Source organism: Eucalyptus grandis, chromosome 1 (assembly GCF_016545825.1).
Source record: "Eucalyptus grandis isolate ANBG69807.140 chromosome 1, ASM1654582v1, whole genome shotgun sequence".
In the NCBI taxonomy this organism is placed as follows: domain Eukaryota; kingdom Viridiplantae; phylum Streptophyta; class Magnoliopsida; order Myrtales; family Myrtaceae; genus Eucalyptus; species Eucalyptus grandis.
The window spans coordinates 53,431,845-53,449,098 of NC_052612.1; the positions used below are offsets into that span (position 1 = coordinate 53,431,845).

Sequence of the window (17,254 nt, forward strand, 5' to 3'; positions counted from 1 at the left end):
CTCTACATAATCAAATATACAATGAGACTTGCTTTGGGCGAATCTGATTTGAAGCGATCAAAAGTCATCGGAGATTTGGGGTGTTCCCAAATAAATTCATTTGCAAATTGACTGACTTTTCAACCCAACATATATCTCCTCCTTATAGTCCTTGAAGGAAAAAATTACTGAAGCAAAGACAATGTGGAGGAGATTGATACGAACTAAAGAAGCTTATAGCTTATATACATGAGGAATAATGTCGCAAACACGTTACACGTAACAGGCTGGTGTTGCTGACATAGCAAACCACCCCAATCCCACCCGCCATCAAAACTGCCAAAATAACTTTCCGAGAAAGAAAGACGAAATCGTTATAATCAGAGGTTGGCATCTCTCAGCAATTATCATTGCAGCTTGAAGTTTCAACCGTTGGCAACTTTGCTCATGATGTTAGATGCATAAGTGGCAATCGTGGATTCTGGGGATTGGCGTAGCCTTCCAATTACTGGGAAAAGCTCCGAAGAAACGAGATACTGTCTGCACGGCTGGTGCGCACACATCTTCCCTAGTGAGAAAAGAGCTATTTTCAAAGGCGACTCATTGGCAGCATCTCTTCGACTTGGATTCAGGGCCACAGCTGAGCAGTCGACCACCAACTTCAGCAAAGCCTACAGTACGGGAAACAGTATTAAGAGTTCTGTTTGCTCAGGAAACAAACATGGTCGTACAACAGTAGCAAAGAACTACATTACTGTTCTATGCTAATTTCTTCACTTCATTACATTATATCAAAATAAACGAACAAATTTAGCTGGGCAGCAGAGAACAGCTTTCTGATAATGGTACCAGATCGTGATTCTGGTGCTACTTAAGCAAACCAATGCTTTTGTTATTTCTATCCACGTCAAGCCATAGCAGATAGAACAAAGCCAAATAATAGAGAAGTAGGTTTTTTCGAAACATTTCTGCAATGACTAGTTGACAACTTCAGTACTGGAAGATATCTTCTGCTACATTGTTTCGTCAATATTCATGCCAATAGAAGCAAAGGATGCGCATACCTGCATGGCTCCCTTATCCACTATGTCTTCACACAGTTTATTTGAGTTGCGAACAAGGTTGCTTAAGGCACCGGCAGCATTTGCTTTGGTCTTGTCCTCATCTGTGGAAAGCAAATACGGCTGCTAGCTGAGGTATGGACCTCCTGAGTTCTTCATACAACATATCATTGTGATATGCTGCATTTCCAATCTAGAAGGAGAACATTCAAAGACAATCAGTGGGGCGAGCAGATTAAGTGTTTCACAAAGCAAGCAAATTCTCTTACAGCAAAGCAAGCAAATTTTCTTGTTCGTCTGTCTGGATCAGAGCAGCGGTCAATGAGGGGATCAACTATATGGTGTCTTGCCTACTCAAAAGTACGGAGCAGCGATTCAGTTGACATTGCTTTAAGAGCTCACAGAGAAAAACTTGTACAGAAGTCAGAGAAAACTAGATCTCATTTGTTAGTTCATCATAAACCACCCAAAAGACACTACTTACTAGCACATTATAAAAGTAGGCACTGTGACGACACAGGTTACCGAGAGCACAACAAGCCTTTGCACGAATATTTGAATCTTCATGGTTAAGAAATTCCTTCATATTTTCCAGGATAGCAGCTCCATTGATGTACTCATAGAAAGCCTGCAAAGTTTCGGTTGTGAAAAGGCGAATAAGATCAATATGCTTAAGCTTGTACACTAGAGCCCCATATTTGTGAGAAAAGAACCATATAGTAATGAATTGATCACTCTTCTTTTCTTATGTTATGTTAGACAAATTAAAATTTTGAATAGAGTGAAAATAGTATTGATAAGTCAAAAATGTCCTCACAATAAATTATAATTAAGCGAAAATAGGACTATGCTTAGGTTCCATTCTTCTTTCACAAAAAATGAATGATTTGAAAAATATTTTCTAAAATGATCGATTGTATTAATTACCAAAGTAAACGAACAAAGAACCTATTCATCGTCCACAAATATGTTAGACAAAAAAATTGTTGTCGATAATGAAAATATTTTTCATTAATTAATTAATTCAAAAATAAAAGCAATCTTTTTAGAAAAATATTTTCCAAATCATTCATTTTCCACAAAACAAATGGAATTAGAAATAAAATATTTACTCCTATTCTATTGGTTACTGCCCATGCTTCACTTCTGGTGGTGATGCCAAGCAAAAGGAATCAGCACAGAAGGGTACCCCAATCCAAGCCTATTCCATCATGAATACAGATTTGCACTTTCGTTATGGCTATATATTACCAATGAGTATTTGCGTAGGAAGAAAATTAGAGTATACAAAACTGCAGTTAAATCTACAAAAGCAATAATATTTGAGCATATGACATAGATGGAAGTGTCCTAGAAGACATAAGGAAGCATGAGCATGGCTCGAGACAGAATGGCGATCGATTGACATCCTTCAGGATGACAATGACAACTCTCCACACTAGAGTCCAAATAATGATCATATATAAAGAGTTTCAGTTTGTTGTGCTCTTGCAATTACCAGGTCAAGTTTAATTCAATCTTTGAATTTCTATACTGTCTTCACCCTCCTGAATGATCCAACTCAGCACCAACCTAATCCACTGGCATAGGTTACCCCAAATAATATACTTTCCTTAAACTTCTGCCAATTAACGTATATCTGAGAAATTCCCAGCCCAAAGGACTCATACAAACATTTGCTAGGCCAGAAAATGAAAGGGGCACAACTACACATCTTTAAATCAGGACTAAAATAATGTCCATCACAGAGAGACAGAAAGCAGAATAAATTAAAACAGCCAACCAAGAGATACGTGAAGAACTTTTTATGCTGGGACTGGTGGAAGAACCAAGCAGGCATCAGGCATTTCCGCAGCGAATTGATCCCTAAGCGTGCAGAGATGTATCATGAAATGACATGCTAATATACTCTGCAGAGACAACGGCCATTCTGTGTACTTGTGCAGAACAACGAATTCTAGCACGTTATGATTTAGGTGCAAAAGTGGGCATCAAGATTTCCTAGTGGCAGCAGAGCCAACCCTTAGCATTATTTTTGCGTGCTACAAAAAGATAACCACAATGATGAAATCCATGTTCAGATTCCAAGTGAACTTGCAGCAATTAAACGATCAGGAATCGGAACCTGACCTTATCCATCCGTGCCAAATCAGATAATATCATCAAAACATCCAGTACGACCTCTTTTGGACTTGAGGCACTGAGTAATATTCTCATCCTGTTTGGATTTAGCAAGCCCTTGCTCACAAACTGATAGCAAGTGGTCTATGACCTATCATTTTAGCAATAAAGGCAACTGGTTTTCCAGAATCTTTCAGCCCAAGATGCTCCAAGCAACGCAGGATGATACCAGGCACACCAACCTGCGACACAGAAGAATGTGTATTGTCACAGGTCTTTCTCATACTTTCAGTATTCCACAAACACCACTAGGAACTATAATTTCTCATAATTATATAGCTATCCAGGTGTAATAGGCAATGTTGTAGAAAATGCTGCTCTTTACTTCAGAACAAAAATACTCAAGTGTATACGACTCTCCTTGTATAGAGAATCTAATTTCATAAGAACAAATTCGTCGTATTTTACACAATGTAAAGGATAAAATATTTCCTTAGTGCATGCATGTGTTGAAGGAAGAGAGAGAGAGAGAGAAAGACCTCTAGAAGGATCTTAATATACTTTCCCATGTCCTCTTCTATTGCCTTTGCCATTTCTTTGTCTTCTGTGTATTTTCTCCCTCCAGGTAACCCCATATTGAGGAGGGATCCACTGTTTATGGAAGCAGTGGCTGATGCCAATGTGGGAGTATATTGAACAACAACAAAAGGAAAGGCCAATAGATCAATTACCACATTAATTAAATCTCACACCATCCTTCCCTCCCCCAGGCCCACTCCAGCACCTCACAAGTTGAACATGAGCATCAGATACTAAATTCAAGATGACATTGATGAACTCGGATCTAAGCAAAATCTGGCGAAATATTGAGCTCCACTCCAAAGACAGTGAAATATTGAGGAGATCGTCCATAAAACTCCAATTGGGGACAACCCAACTCCATTGTTTGCATTATCAACTTTTCCATCAGGTGCATTTGAATATTTGTTACCTAACAAATTGAGAAGAAGCATATGAATACCATCTGAACACAAATGGCGAGTAGATAACTGTTCTCTCCACTTTAACGTCATTTCCAGCAGACCAACAAATCCATCTTTGATGCAATGCCAATATGAAAGCATTTCATCAACCCCTCCGTGTTTATTCACCTGGGATGTGTTGAGATAGTCACAGAGTACAGATGTCTGGGGGATCAAAGGTGCAGCATCGTGGAGACCGAGGAGTCGGAATTTGCAGTTTCAAGAGATAGGATGGAAGCAAAAGCCAACATGGCTGACGCAGAATGCGTTTGGCATTTACTTCTCACCCCTTCGTCAGAAGAAAAATAACTCGCAAGAACTGTGAGTCGAGAAGCTTGCTTTTTTGGAAGATGATGTCAGAATAGACACTGCAGAATTTCTTCCAGACATCTTCAAACATTGTGCTACCATGGCCAAGACAAGGCATGCCTGCTGAACCATAGCAGTAGGATTATTTAATTTGTTCTTCAAATTCTTTGTTTCCCCTGTTTGGTCATTTTTGTTTGAACATGAAGCACAAAGGCCTAAGAGGGAGAATATCTCCGAAATAATAGTATCGTCTTCACCACCACTAACAACAGTGGTGACTGGTAAGGAACTGGGCAAGCCACATAGAAGATTTGGAATGATTCTGTTCTGCAGGCAACACCTTGATAACAGCTGAAACACATTTAACACAAAATGACCTTTTACCTATATAATCTTTGAGAGAGAGTATGAGCTAAAAGTTTGCAACAATTCATTAAGGCCTAAAATCTCATATAAGCAACTTTCCTCAATTAATCATTGTGAATAAAAAATGACAAAGAAGGGCATGTATACCACTATTTAAGAAAATATAGTTTAGGTCAGGAGACAAGCACCTGAATAACAGCCAAAGCTGCAGTCTCAAGACGCTGATGAAGTGAATGATATATCGAAATCTGTACAGACTTTGACTTGAGGAATGCCCTTGTCACTGTATCGATGATTCTTGTAGATTCCTTTCCAACCAACAAACCTTGTTCACTCTCTTTGATGTCAAGCCGGAGCAAAGAAGGACTCCGTACAGCATCCAAAGGATACAAATAAGCATGTTCCTTTGTAAAGAGGGTTTCGAGGGCATCAATCAATGACCACAGGGCCTTGCATCCTTCAGAGACAGCTCGCAACAAATTTGGGGACCCTGAGGATAGACTTGAACCGGCAATTTCTAAGCAGAGACAGAGCTTTTCCACTAGTCCAGAAGCTTTGGCATGATCCACTATATCTTTCACAGTTTCAAACACAACAGAGGGCACATATTCTGCATCATTGTTGATATCTGAAGATGCTTTAAGAGAATAAGCCACTTTAGATAACTCGACTGAAATGCAACCGATGGCCTCATTCAAAATTTTTCCAGATGCATCTTCATTGCGTCGAACAACCTACATATTCAACACCATAATATGGCAGCTTGCAGTCTGCACTCTTGTTACAATTCAGAAATGCCAATAAGAAAAGTACCTGTGAGAAGATATTAACTAAGGCGACCCAGTGCTTAAAGTATGAATTTGTAACCGTATTTCCAGATTGGTCAACCAATACTTTGATAATTGCCAAACCCTGAAAGGTAAGACATAGAAGTGAATACTCTACATTCGACTAAATCACTCAGAAAAAAACCATTGACAGACATAAAAGTGGATACTCACGTGTAATTGATGAATTTAGCAAAAGAAAAAAGTAACAAAAGCATTGCTGCTCACTCAGGATCGAAACAAAAGGACTAAAATTAATTGTTGAAGAATTTGACCAAACCATCAGTATAATTAAGTAGGAATGCAGGAAAAGAAATAAAAGATGAAGAATGGAAGTACACATCTTGCGCATTTCACTGCATGGATCATCCAAAGGAAAATTGCACTCATTCCAAGAGCTAAGAAGAAAAAAAATCATCAAGGGGTTTGTTGGGTGGATGTTTGAGGTTCAGTCAAAATGGAGAGACAACTTTTGTCATCACGTCAATTATGGTAACTGTTTTCATCAAGAGACAAAGCATGTGTTTAATTAAGTGTGGCACAAAATCCATATAAATTTGAGCACTGATCAACCTTTGCTACTAAATCATTAAGATCAACTGATGTCAAGCTAACTACAGTTGCTGTGAATTCAAGAACTTCAGCAAGTAGTTCATCATTTAGCCCTTGGAATGAATGGCTCCAGCTGCAACTAAGTTAGAGATAATCCTCAGTGCCTGGTTGGACCTTAGGATGTCTCGATCACTGCAAAAGTTGGGCAACTAAATCAGCATATTGTATGAAACTTATCACATGCTGAAACATTATCAAACAACAATATCAAATTAAAAACTCCCCCTTAAGCTATGCAGTGACTTAACCTGCAAAATCTTGCATGACAGAGCAGCAGGATACCAGAGCAGTAATCACACTAAAAGTTTCACAAGAGAGAAGCTAACAAACATATTCAGCCATTCTCCAAACTTTCATTATGAAAGAATCAGATCTCAAGTGCATTGTAAATGTGAGCTTGCTCAAGCTGCAGATGAGCAATTCAATCCCTTTCTTTCATCATGCAGGTGGTAAGTTCACATCTCCCCCCCCCACCCCCCCAAAAAAAAAAGGACATACACAAGCGGCATTAAATAAAGAACACGAGATATAGTAGATTCGCAAAAACCAGACTAGCAAGATGTTTCCACATTTAATCATACAAAGGCTCTATTACAGAGATCATGATTCTAGGTAGCATCATTGACATCAAATAATAAGTATCAACATGGAGCTCTGCCATCTATAAAAAGAAAAAATCAGCTCCAGGATGGAAAAACTTGAACAGAAGCTAGTACTGGCATCTTGTATGATAGGACGTTTTCCCACATCCTATGTTAGAAATTTCGTAGTCACACAGAAAATTCTTTGTAGGTTCGTTCATGAAATAACCAAATTTCAGTTTTGTAGATTCAACATTGTCAATGAGTTCACCTGGAACTCTATTCCAGCAACACCAATCCATGGACTGTCAGTGATTGCGATCACTTCTTTGTGGCAACATGCCTGTGCCGCACTTCGTGGGTAGGAAACTTACGCTCTGGCCAAATTCATATGGACCAAGAGAAGTAATATCAAAAAATAAGAAATACTTATGGATTGACTTTCTTGCATGTTAACATTTATACAATCATGACTACAATTACAGCAAAAAATCCCCGTTATCATCCATGCACATTTCCGAGAAAATATGCAAATCTATCAAGCATCAGTAAGTTCTACTGGATGCATGAATAAACTTGGATATCAAGAAGGTTACAGATGAAGTACCTCTGAGAACTTAGTTCTTTGGACCATCTCTTTAGAGGTAGCAAAATAACTGCCAGTGCTTCACTATCTTGACCAATTAATTTTGCACCCTTGACTGTACGAGAGTTGTTCTCTAGCTTGTCTAGTGCTTGACAACCTGAAGATCAAAATATGGTTGCAATCAGATGGCTGAAGTGGAAATATAAATTAAGTTGCCTAAACTTAAAGGACACTGATTGACTAACAAAAATCACAAAGTTAGCTTCTCAAAATTCTGAGCCTAAGTCACAAAAAAATAAATAAATAAATGAATAATGGGCTTAGATGGTTATCTGGACCCTCAAAAAAAAGGACATATAGCTGACAGTGAACACGCCATGCAAAGTTGAAGAGCATTTGCTAAGGAGAGCAACAAGTATTTATCAAGCAAATTATAACTCTGCGCTTGTTGCTTCGGCTTCAGCCTTCAAGTGATTATGTCAAAATACATTGAGTACTCATTGGTCTACTACAATTGAGTTTTCTATGTACAGAAATGGTACAATTTCAGGTATCTCTTCTCTAGGGCAAGTATAGCATAGCCATTTAAATTTTTTTCCTATTGTTTTCTTTTTGCTTTTTTGTCAACAACAATACTCCACCATCATGTTATATGTCACTATCATTCACTGAGAATCGCTCAACTTATCGTCTTGGTAACTTCCACAATGTGATGTGTAATCTAGATATGCATGTTGTAAACAAAATTTCAGGCTCATCTCCCTATTATCTTAGAATTTCAAATTGAGCAGACAAATTGCAGGAAGACATGAAATTATCTCGTTGCTTTTCTTATCTGGCGCAAGAGCAACTATGGTAAAGTGTACTTTACCTTTCTTTTCAATATCGTTGGGATTTGCAAAGCCAGGGAACTCCTCTGTGGGAGAGCAAGTGCGTGTTGCTGCAATAGGAGCATCCATCTCCTAGAATAATGGTTTATAAAAATTTCAGCAGCCAATCATCGATGATAAGAATGACAATGGTTTTATGGGCAAATGATGGAATACACTTCTTGAGAGGATAGGACCTAACTATTAAATATGGATTTTCATAAAATTTTAACATTTTAGGATATTTTTATGAATAGAAGAGGGCAATAAATATTTCTCGTGAGATAACAATATCCCAGTCTTCTAACTTCAAAAAAGATAGAAAAATACCATGGCTTCGTCTTCAATGGAGTTTTCTTTTGACAAATGGATGCTCAAGGAGAGCAGGCCAAGTCAACCGATTCTGAGGTGCCTACATTCCAAGGCCCAATAGTACTGTTACAGTTTTCAAGATTCCAGGGAGTGGATATTAAAAATGACATTATAATTGGTGAGACATTTCGATTTTCAAACAGTAGACTACCTTACAGAGCAAACCTTTCAGAAAGCTCTTGAAATTCGCACCCATGTTGTCAGGATATTTTACTGGATCCTGGCATGTGACATGGATTCAAGCATTAGCATAAGTCTTTAACAAATACTAACATGATTTGATAGGACAAAAGAGAGTCACCTTAACAATGTGTCGAATGAGAGCATATACTGAATTAGTGTAAAATGGAGGTTGGCCAACAAATAACTCATACCTGTTATAGGAAAATTCAGATAATTTAATTTATATTATATTAATTTCTTCTTTCTTTATGACAAGAAACCCTACATTAGATAGATAGAACCTGAGCCTAAGAAATATACAATAACTCATCAAATAAGTAAGACGTGGCTGAGCCACAGCGGACACCAAACAGGACATTATTTTCTCTTGATGATTTGAAAATCAAACACATGTCATGTGACAAAAACACGTGTCCACACGTATCACAAAATAGACAACTATTTGCTGTAAGCATGTTAATAGAAATGAAAGTTGTTGAAGACTGAAAGCTAAAGGAGTTGAGGACAAGGAACACGTACAGTATAACTCCAAGGGACCACAAATCTGCAGTGTGATTATACGGCTGCTCCGCACTAGTTCAGGAGCCATGTACAATGGAGTACCTGAAATGCAACTTGCTTTATTTAATTTGCCTTGCTGCACCAATTACATGGGCAAGCTAGTTGTGTTATATCATACGAGAGGACAAACTAACCTTTTATTGACCTTAAGACAACAGTATTCATAGACATTGCTCGGGCAAAACCAAAATCACAGAGCTGTGGCAATTAAAAAAAATTACATGAGAGGCATGGAATCAGCAAATTGATACACCTTCATCAAGAATAGTGTGAAACTCCATGTGAGCACGTATTTGAGCTGATAAAAATTTATTCATTTTACAAAACCAATAGATTTGTAGGCAGTTATAAGATCACTACCAGTTAAATCTTTGCCTGGAAACAAACTAAAAGCTGATGGGAACCCTAAAAATGAGAGGCGAGAAAACCGCAGGATAAGCTACATCAAAGCCCCTTTTAATATCAGCATCTTTACATCATTTGTGCCTGTTATATGTGTAACTGGCCAACTCAATGTAAAATTGCAGAATTGAGAATCAGATTATGTTCTCGTTTTGCTCGCATATTTCTAAACAATGAGGCTGGTAATCACTTTGCAATAGTAAGGAATACTTCAGATAAAAGCTTCAGCAATAAGAGATTTATCAACCTTAACAACAGAACCAGCACCAATCAATATATTTTGCGGCTTCATGTCACGATGGATGATACGGTTGGAATGCAAGTAGTGCAGGGCTCTAACCTGAATCAACGGTATAAAAAAGCCTACATCACAATAAGGGTAAAAGTATAATAGTATAGAGCCACATAAGTGGAGCCAATGATAAGTACCAACTGCTTTGCAATTGCTTGAACTTGCTCTTCCGGAAGACATTTATCATCCTCAAGAATCTCAAATAATTCACCCTGTAAAGTAATTTCCACAATCAGGTCTTTGACATTGATATACAATCTCGTTGATACTGCTGTGGAGGTGAATTATGTGAACACGAGAGTGAGGAAGGAGGAAGAATGTATGTTTGCCTGAGCAAATTCGGTAACAACGCAAAACTCTTGTGGACTCTCAAAAGCATCAAGCATTTCGATGATATTTTCATGCTTCAACTTCCTCAGAATCTGCAAGGTTGTGCAAAATATGTACAGATAAATTGACAGATAGAAGAAAAGGGGAGAAAGAGGGAGAGCAATTCAACTTTGTCTAAAGAGATAATGTTTGCTATTAAGTAACAAGCTATTGCATTTGTTCGTATTGCGTTACATGTGATTAAATAGATCTCTGAATTCATGTGGAATTATAAGGCCAGAGCTGCATTTCCATCCTCCCATAAGAAAGCATTGCTTCTTTTGAACCATGACCCTAGAACGAACCAACCAAAAGTCCCATCATTCCTATTTAAACTCCACAACATTAGTGAAGTTTCAAGAGTTTCAGGACTTAAATTCATTGGAACGACATCATAAAAGCCATATCTTGAGAATGAGTAAGAATCCAGGGCAGGGGGACTAAAATCAAGGCCCCTGGGTCAGCAATAGGAGAGAGAACAACAGTTCTCCAAATTGGACTCACCTGTTGTATCTTATGATTAACATCTGAACTGTGTGCCCACTATTAAAAATTCCACAATACCTCCCAAGGACAAGAAGGACAGACTGCAAAATGCATATTATTTTCCATGGGAACAGGTCACACTGTCTAGTATCTCTTTGAGAATGGCAGGAGGTATGGTGAACTAGTAGTAGCAAGCTTTAGCTCGAACCTCTTGCTAGAAAGATACTAAAACCAGTCATTGTGAATGAATTGCTAGGCCAAGGCAAATATCCAGGTTGCTCGCAAAGTAGAGAACATTTTCTTTATGATAGGAAGAGTGTTGATAATGTCGTAAAAGGACGACGGTTGTAGCATTTATGGTCTGCTAGCTTTCTATGGTCAAGGACGTTCTAGAAAAAAGGAAATATGTGTTCAGCACTTTAGTGCATTGAGAAATACTCCAGCAACGTGTATATGGACTGGGTTCAAACTGCTGATCCAAACTTCCTATTAATCCCCTTTGGTGCGACATCAGCAACAAGAGCATTTACATTAGTACCTATGTGATGTCCGTTAACTCTAAACACGAACTCCATCTGGCTAAACGACCTAGCAAATGCATTACCTCAATTTCTTGCCTTAAATTGTGGATATCCTTTTCGCTCTTCCCATGCTTCATGATGAATTTCATAGCAACAGTCTGCAAATCAGTTACCGCAAGATGTCAAGGAGGACTCCGGTTGGGTAAATTAATCGGGAAAAATAAAATAAATAAAAGAGGAAAGATGCACGATGAGGTGAACATCTGACCAGTACCTGGCTAGTGTACTTCTTCCTTCCCTTGTAAACCTTCCCAAAAGAACCTTCTCCCACGAGCTCAATAACGTGGTAGTCTTCGATACCCATCTGGCGTCGGTACCTGCGCACATCATCGGATGCGGTCGCGTGTTAACATCTATCCATCGGAGAGGCCGAAAAAAGCAGATGCATGCGCGGCATCGAGCTTACCAGCGGCAGCTGCAACTACGTCGAGTGGATCTAAGCAGGGCCAAAAATGGAGAACGCTAGCTTGGGAGGGCGCTCTTTAAAAACTGAGGACGGACTTGAGCAGACGGTATTCCAGTCATACGCCTCGATGCAGAATCTACCAATGAAAAGCCGGGATGGAATTTGAACTGGGATTTACCTAAATTGGTAGGATCCTGCGCGAAATCGGAAGACGACTTCGACAGGGGATCCAAAACCAGGTAAGCGGCAGATTGAGGTAGAGAGAATACCTGAACGAGAGAGAGCTCAGATGACGAAGAAGCTCCTCCGTTTGGCGATCTCTTGCTAATTTCCTTTTGAAATGACGCGAGAGAAAACTGCGGTTACTCGTCGGGTTAGAGAGAGAGAGATGAGTTTTTGAAAGTCGATGAGGGGCCTGGTCGCCTGCAAATTTTCCCGCCCATTTGAATTTCCGAAATTGGTGGGTGAAATTGAGTCATCGAGTAAGAAAATACTCGACGCGAGTGAAGTACTTCCTGAAGTAGATTTAAAAAACTTAAGATCTTACTTCGATCAATTAAGAACTTAAAATTTTCAAAAAAAAAAAATTAATCAAATTTTGAGCTCACTGTTGTTGCTGGAATTCACATGCTGAGAATGTCGTATGACAAACTATCAAATATTTCACAAGAAGAGACATCAGACTTTCAATACTTGAATTCCATTAATAAATTGCAAAGGCGCAACCGAAGGATTGTCTACATTATAATTGGGTTATGAATCGTTTGCCTACCCTATTTAATTTATCATGCTTTGAAGCTTTAGACTTGTATTCATTGTACTCTTTTAAGTGAATAACATCAATCTCTTTTCGAACAAAAGAAAAAAATCATTGGTAATGAGCTTGAGACTGTTGGGACTTTTTTAAACTTGAAGTACTTAAACGATCAAAATAAAGTATTGAGCTCCGAAGTGGACTGACGAACCAAAATTGAAGTCTTATTTAACCGTGCTAACTTTTCTAATATGAAAATCACTAGTCAATCTAATGGGAGAAAAACACTCGGTGCAATTACTAATATATCAAGCTCTATCTTTTTAAAATGAAAAGTTACTTGCAATAGTGAAAACATATACTTATCAAAAAAATTCACGTAGAAAGATCAATCTTCAACCTCTCAATAAATAATTACTTCTCGATCTGATTTTATATTTCAAAATGACTTAAAGGCCTAAATGATGTTGTTTTGATTCAAATCTAATTTTTAATACAATTTTTATATGAATTAAATTAGAAATAAGTTGAATATAAAATAATAATAAATAAATAAATAAAGAGGTGAGACCAGGCGGCGTGGGTGGCTTGCCATCCCCGACAATTTAAACAAAATGTAAATTTAACATGGTTCTTTCATTTTATATTGAATCTAGCTTATTCTTAATTTATGTAAAATAAATTTGGTGTTAAAAATCAAATTAGGATCTAGCATGACTCATCGAGAGGCCATCATTTCCAAGATACTGGGCTAGCAATCGTCGAGAGGCCAGCACAGCAAAGCTATGATCAGGCCAAGGGGTGTTTCAAATTTAGTTACAAATTCCCCCCCGCAGTTAACCCTTCCATTTTATTTACATGGAATGGGGGCTCCGATAACCACGGCCTTTGTTTAAAGTCCTTAGGCTCGACCATAGCATGACTCGTTTTAGGCTTATGTTTCGTATTTAGACACATGAGAGAGAGAAAGTACTACAAAAAATCATGTTTACATTTTCCGTTAATAACATTGAACGGAATTGACAGAATGATTTAATTGCACTAATTTGACAGCACTTTTTACAAACATTATGACTCGACTATATTTTCGCAACGGTTTTTAAAACTTCTAATGTACTCGTCCCAAAATAATTAAAGCAACCTATCGATTGGTTAGTTTATTTCTTTCTAGTGAGAGTCAAAGAATTACAAATCCACAAAATAAACATTATGAACATTATTGGTCAATCTATTGTAGGTGTGGATTGGACCTAGGCAAGTCCCTAAAAGGCCTAAGGACAAAACAAGCAGGAGATCCGACCCGGAGTGGGAGATCCCACATTATCCTCCGTATTCTCTCATTGTAGGGAAAACAAAGATAGATAGGAAATTAAGAGGCCTTATGGTAAGGAAGGTAGCCCTAACTACCGCCGAGTAGGCTAGTATAATAGCCACTTACACTTGGGGTGAGTGAGGGTGGATGAAAGGCCCGCTGTAGGATTAGCACGCCTTACAACACTGCTCACAACCGCAGGCTAACCCTATACGCCCGATTGTGAGCAATATTGGCTATGTTGAAGTAATAGGTCCACGGGACTTGTTCACTAATGGAATGCCAGGGAAACGGAAGAGAAGTAACCGGAAACAATGGTTAGAGGGAGCATAAAGAATTAGGAAAAAAAAAGGCTAAATGCATTTAGGCTGTGTTTGGTAATGCTATTGGGAATAGGTGTTTTTGTTATTTTGTTCCCAATAGTAAAAATAGAACAAAAACACATTTGTAAGTTTTTTTGTTTTGTTTCGGCATTTGAAATAAAAATAAGAAACAAAATGGAACAACTTGAGAAACAAGAATCAAGAATCAAGAATCAAGTTTTTTTTCCCCACTCCCTTTTATTTTTGCTTTCTCTTCCTTCCTTTTTCCCCTAGCCGATTGTTGGTCTCAGCGGCGGCTAGCTAGATGAGGCCTAGGTAGCGCATGCAAACGTTTTGCTCGGAAGAGTTTTTTTTTAGAAATGATTCTTTTCTATTTTCGCTCCGGGGAACAATTTCGAGTAAAAGAACCCGTTTGATAACGACATAAAATTTCTACTCTTGGAATAGAAAAGAATAGAAATGCGTTTGATAACGCAACAATTTCTTTTTGTATTTATTCATTTTTTAATCTTGCCGACGGATTGCCGCCACCTCCCGCCGGATGCCGCCGGCCGGCGGCCAGCCCGCCTGCCGCACGGCTGCCGGCCGACCGCCTTCGCTGGGGCCGCCGCCGACCGCCACCGCTGGCGACCGCCGACCGCCGCCGCCGCAAAGCCCATCGGCCGCCGACGCGCGGCGGCGCCTCGGCGATGACGGCCTTTGCGGCGGCCGGCGGACGGCGACGGCGCAACCATGGACGGAGGGGCGGTAACGGCGGATGGCAATGGGCGACTGAGGTCGAGACGCATGCCGCAACGGAGAACGGCGCGGCGTCGGGCGGGCCCGACGGCGGCGGGTGGCGGAATGGTGGCGGTGGCGACCGACATGCGGGCGGCGGCGCCGACCGGCGATCGGGTAGCCACGGCATGGCCGGTGTGGCCGGCGATCGGGCGGCGCGGGATCGGGCGATCGGCGACCGGGCGGGCGGCTGTCGGCACGGGCGACCGGCGGGCGGCGCGGCGGCGGCGCCGGCGACGGCCGGGGCGCCGGGCGACCGGCGACCGGCGGCGGCGGCCGGCGACGGCGACCAGGGCGGCGGCGGCCGGCGATCGGGCGGCCCGGCGGCGAGGCGGGCGGGCGGCGGCCGGCGACCGAAGGGCGTGGCGGCGGCGACCGGCGGTGGGCGTGGTTCGGCGGTTGACGGTGGTCGCGGCAAGAAAAGGAAATAAAAGAAAATTAAAAAAAAAGAAAATCAGCTTATTTCTAGACATTATTCCTGAACAAGAAGCAACTTTTTTTGCTTCTTGTTTCATTCCCAAACAATTCGGGCTAAGTTTTTATTCGGGAACAAAAAAACAATGTGGCGTTAGAAAGGTTTTATGTTCTTTTTTGTTCCTGGGAACAAAAGAACAAACCATGAGAAACAAACGTTTGCATGCGCTACCCTAGCGATCTTGCCGTGGCTCGGGAGGCTCCCTAAGCCTCCCCTAGCCACCGCGAGGCCGAGACTCACTTAGCTGGCAAGGCTCCGCCTTGCCAATGGCTAAGCGAGGTCACCTTGCCTAGTCACGACGAGGCTTGAGGTGACCTTGCCGATGGTCGGCAAGCCTCCCGAGGCCGACCTTGCTGGCTCTTGTCCGGCTAGTTGCTAGCCGACGATCGACTCAAGGAAGGAGAAGAAAAAGAAAAAGAAAAGAAAATGTAATAAAATTTATTAATAAATTAAAAGAAATTACAAGTCATAAAAATAAATAGGATCGTACCAAACGCATTTCTCTCTCGGAAATATAATTTTGTATAGTTATCAAATGTGTTTAAATGTTTAGAAACTTTTATCGGGAACAAAAATAAAAAAAGTGTTTTTGAAAAAAAAATTGTTTTCCATAACAAAAATGTTACCAAACACGCTATTTGTAAATGTCGGATCTCTCCGCATTATCTTCCCCTCGGGAAGGAGGAAAATGGACACATCTACGTATCTTTTTTTGATCCAGTGAAACAAACTAAAGATCTCTATTTTCTAAATACATTTAATATTATTAAGTGTTTTTTCTTCTTCTTTTTTGTGTCGAAGCAAACTATAGGTGAAATATCCTTCCCACTCGAGAGTTGATCAAATAAAGAAGAGTAACCAACTATTTTTGATTGATAAATTCAACGTTTTAAGTCATAAGTGTCATTTGTCTAGCTTTTTTTTTTTTTTTGTTCTATAATAAATCTTAAAATGAACAATGGAAATGGAAAAATGACATGATTAACATATCTTCATTAACTTTCCACTCAATTCGCTTCCTCGCATAATTAATTAATTGTTCTGTTTCTTCCATCCACACAAGTAGCCAGCCCCAGCCGTGCGGGCGAACACAAGCCTATACTAATAAGTGAAGATTTTCAAACGCCCATTAGACGCCAGCAAATTCGGATTACATATTTTTGCTAGTTAATTGGAATTCAGAGAACAATCCATTCCATAATCACACATAAAAGAAGACCAATTAAGTTTCGTAATCGTTTCAAAATTTGAAACGTCTTCCACTCCAACGTGTTTCCAATGATTTTTATGAATTTCCATTTTTCACCTGAAGAGTAAGTTATTTCTTAAAAAACATGAAAATGCATCTTCACATTTTAACCTCTCATTTCCATTTGCATATTGAATTTCGAAAGCCTATCATTACCATTTCCATATTGCATTTAAAATCAAGCGTTATTTACAAATTTGCCATTTTCCTTCCAGTTCTTGTCATTTTAAATCCACTCACAATGAAAGCCACTGGCTCAAAACCTTAAACCTATCGGAAAATGTTAGATGACATGAAAACAATACTAATTTTTAGAAATATATTGAAAATAATTAAAAAATAAAATGAATTGTCCGAGACGTGTAAAACTATAGCGTTG

The 17,254-nt window shown here is 39.6% G+C and overlaps 1 protein-coding gene across 1 annotated transcript; it reads right to left on the reverse strand.

The window, feature by feature from the left end:
- Positions 1 to 206: 206 nt before the first annotated feature.
- Positions 207 to 12,369, reverse strand: LOC104450309 (serine/threonine-protein kinase TIO). Its single transcript, XM_010064818.3, is given in 32 exon segments — positions 207 to 650; positions 1,044 to 1,157; positions 1,159 to 1,233; positions 1,310 to 1,390; positions 1,525 to 1,668; positions 3,171 to 3,292; positions 3,295 to 3,403; positions 3,701 to 3,905; positions 3,907 to 4,031; positions 4,034 to 4,365; positions 4,368 to 4,530; positions 4,532 to 4,843; positions 5,047 to 5,592; positions 5,672 to 5,770; positions 6,259 to 6,353; positions 6,356 to 6,429; positions 7,486 to 7,621; positions 8,336 to 8,426; positions 8,664 to 8,691; positions 8,693 to 8,745; positions 8,857 to 8,925; positions 9,007 to 9,079; positions 9,408 to 9,459; positions 9,462 to 9,491; positions 9,584 to 9,647; positions 10,099 to 10,191; positions 10,281 to 10,355; positions 10,473 to 10,565; positions 11,603 to 11,677; positions 11,794 to 11,896; positions 11,986 to 12,179; positions 12,255 to 12,369. Coding segments are annotated over 30 exon segments (3,864 nt in total). The 5' UTR covers positions 11,884 to 11,896; positions 11,986 to 12,179; positions 12,255 to 12,369; the 3' UTR covers positions 207 to 404.
- Positions 12,370 to 17,254: the final 4,885 nt, after the last annotated feature.